At 46.0% G+C, this 2,610-nt stretch overlaps 1 protein-coding gene across 2 annotated transcripts; it reads right to left on the bottom strand.

Annotated features, from left to right (window-relative positions):
• Positions 1 to 270: 270 nt before the first annotated feature.
• LOC123460126 (GPN-loop GTPase 1-like) lies at positions 271 to 2,009 on the bottom strand. 2 transcript variants are annotated; one of them, XM_045147605.1, is made up of 2 exons: positions 1,805 to 1,965; positions 271 to 1,697 (listed from the first exon to the last, which is right to left on the bottom strand). In XM_045147605.1, the coding sequence occupies exons 1-2, from the start codon at positions 1,829 to 1,831 to the stop codon at positions 888 to 890; spliced, it is 837 nt and encodes a 278-aa protein (XP_045003540.1). In that variant the 5' UTR covers positions 1,832 to 1,965; the 3' UTR covers positions 271 to 887. The 2 variants fall into 2 exon arrangements, with proteins under 2 accessions (XP_045003540.1, XP_045003539.1); XM_045147604.1 differs by having other exon boundaries at positions 271 to 2,009.
• Positions 2,010 to 2,610: the final 601 nt, after the last annotated feature.

Here is a 2,610-nt window from a genome sequence, read left to right as displayed (position 1 = left end):
TATACATGGGAAACTAAACCACATTATATCCCTACTGGGATAGGCTTGGATACCTGGCTATATCCTCTGTTGAATAGTAAATCTATTAATGATTATATAATTCTCTAATTTGAAACCATGACAGGCAGGCTTACAATAAAGTTAAAACTCAAAACTTTATCCATGTCACCACTTATTTTTTTTTTTTGAAAGACAGAGAGAATGGGTGCACCAGGGCCTTTCAGCCACTGTGGACCAACACCAGACACATACGACCCCTTGTGCACATATGTGTGACATTGCACGCTTGCATCACTTTTGCATCTGGCTACTGGGACCTGGAGATTCCACCAAGCGTTCTCAGGTTTCACAGGCAAGTGCCTTAACCACTAAGCCATCTCTCCAGCCCTTAAATATGATTGTTTAGAATGAGCTACATAGTATAAGTCACCAACACTAAGTGGTTGTCAAGAGCACTCCACTACCTGTCCTGACAAGCTTGTTTCTGCTCTGACATTCTGCTAAAAAAAACCAGCAATCCAAGGTGTAGTCAAGGGCACAACGCTGTGGAAGCTGAGACTGTGGAAGCCTGACAGAGCTCTGAAGTGATCATCAGTAAGTCTGATCAGCAAAGTACATGAGTTTAAATGATGGACTTGAAGTTTCAGAAGGAAGAGAGCAGAAGGTGCATTTTCCTTACATGAACACAAGGGAAAGGCCAACCAAGCACTGGCATCCACCTGCCAGCTTGAGTCTTCTAACATGACTTCATCTGAGTCAGATACCCCTCAACAGTAAAGTACTGAAGAAAACTGCTCTGGACTGTAGCCCTGAATCCCTGGTAAGCACTTGGCATAGAGAAGCCCAGAGTTCTAGACTTGCAGAAACAAGTGAGTTCTAAAGGTCGTCTATTTGTTTCTCTTCCAGTACTGTGCCACTGATTCTTGCATAAAATTCTGAAATGCTGGCTCTTCCCGGCTTTCCTCTGTAACTCTGTGGTCAATGTCATCAGTGTCACTGTCAGCTTCCTCATCCTCTTCATCCAAAGTTCCTCGAGTCAGGATCAAGTCAGAAGGATCCAACACAGGAGATGTCCTATCTTTGCTGGCCCCTGTATCCAAAGCTACGGAGCCCATATCTTTCCGAAGATGTTCCAGTTGCTCCTTCTGCTGTTCCCTCTGTGCACTTGCCAGTGATTTCTTCAGACGTTCATATTCAGGACGATACTCCCTTTCATATTCTTCTGCAGCACTGGTGACTTGCCCACAGAGATCATCGAAGCCAGTGCCCACCACAGCAGAGACACCCACCACCCTGAGTGAGCTGTAGAACTCATCTAACACCAGGCTCATTGAACGAGTCAAGTTACTGACATATGTCGTCTCTTGATTCAAGGCATCTTGGAAGGCCTCAAAATCCTGCATCCATTCCACGGCAAAGCTGTGATCAATGATGTCAGTTTTATTCATGACCAAAATGAAAGGCAGCTTGGTTTTGTACAAGATGCTGCATGCATACAGCATATTGGACATGAAAGTCACTGGGTTAGTACTTCGAGACGTGTCCATTACGCAGATGACCACTGTTGGAAATGAGGATGCCAGGGCCTCAGTGATGATTGTCCCAGAAGCTGACCAGGTGAATACCTCAATCTGCCCAGGTGTGTCAATCAAGACATATTTGAATGTATTCTGGGCCTTCTCAATAAATTTCATTACCTGATCAAATCTGGTAGTAAAGAGATTGAGTGATGTCACTATGCCACCATTTGGCCCAAGTCCATATTGCTTCATGACTTCTTTATACTTCACAGTGTCCCGAATATCAATATTGGCAGGAAAGGGGACTTCATGTACGGCTGGGTCCAGGTTGATCACGTAAGGTGGAGAGCCTTGGCTGTGCAGGTGTCCTGTGAGCCTCTGTACAAAGGTAGTTTTCCCGGATCCCGCCATGCCCAGCACGAGCAGACACACGGGGAGCGGAGGAGCCGAGGAAGCTAGCGGCTGCTCGGGAGCCACGGGCGCCGCCATCTTCTTATTTTACTTTTTGAGACAGAGTATAACATTGTCTAGGCTAGTTTAGAACTCCCTATGTAGTCAAGGGATGACCTTGAACTGCTGATCTTCCTACCTCCACTTTCCTAGGCTGAAATTGTAGGTGAGTGCCACCGTGCCCAGTTTATATGGTGCTAGAGACTGAATCCAAGCTTTCATTTGTGGTAGGCAAGCACTCTATTTTTTTAAAATTATTTATTTATTTATTTGAGAGCGACAGACACAGAGAGAAAGACAGATAGAGGGAGAGAGAGAGAATGGGCGCGCCAGGGCTTCCAGCCTCTGCAAATGAACTCCAGACGCGTGCGCCCCCTTGTGCATCTGGCTAACGTGGGACCTGGGGAACTGAGCCTTGAACCGGGGTCCTTAGGCTTCACAGGCAAGTGCTTAACCGCTAAGCCATCTCTCCAGCCCGGCAAGCACTCTATTAACTAACCTACACCTACACTTCTTTTTCTTTTCTTTTTTTTTTTTTTTTTTTTTTTTTTTTTTGAGGTAGGGTCTCACTCTAGCTCAGGCTGACCTGGAATTCACTATGGAGTCTCAGGGTGGCCTCGAACTCGTGGCGATCTACCTC

The sequence above is a fragment of the Jaculus jaculus genome, chromosome 4, assembly GCF_020740685.1.
Source record: "Jaculus jaculus isolate mJacJac1 chromosome 4, mJacJac1.mat.Y.cur, whole genome shotgun sequence".
In the NCBI taxonomy this organism is placed as follows: domain Eukaryota; kingdom Metazoa; phylum Chordata; class Mammalia; order Rodentia; family Dipodidae; genus Jaculus; species Jaculus jaculus.
Note: the sequence above shows the minus strand (reverse complement) of the source record. Positions and strands in the feature narration are given on the sequence as shown.

Excerpts from the sequence above, each read along its gene's own strand:
- LOC123460126 (XM_045147604.1), bottom strand. The coding sequence starts at position 2,009 with ATGGCGGCGCCCGTGGCTCCCGAGCAGCCGCTAGCTTCCTCGGCTCCT.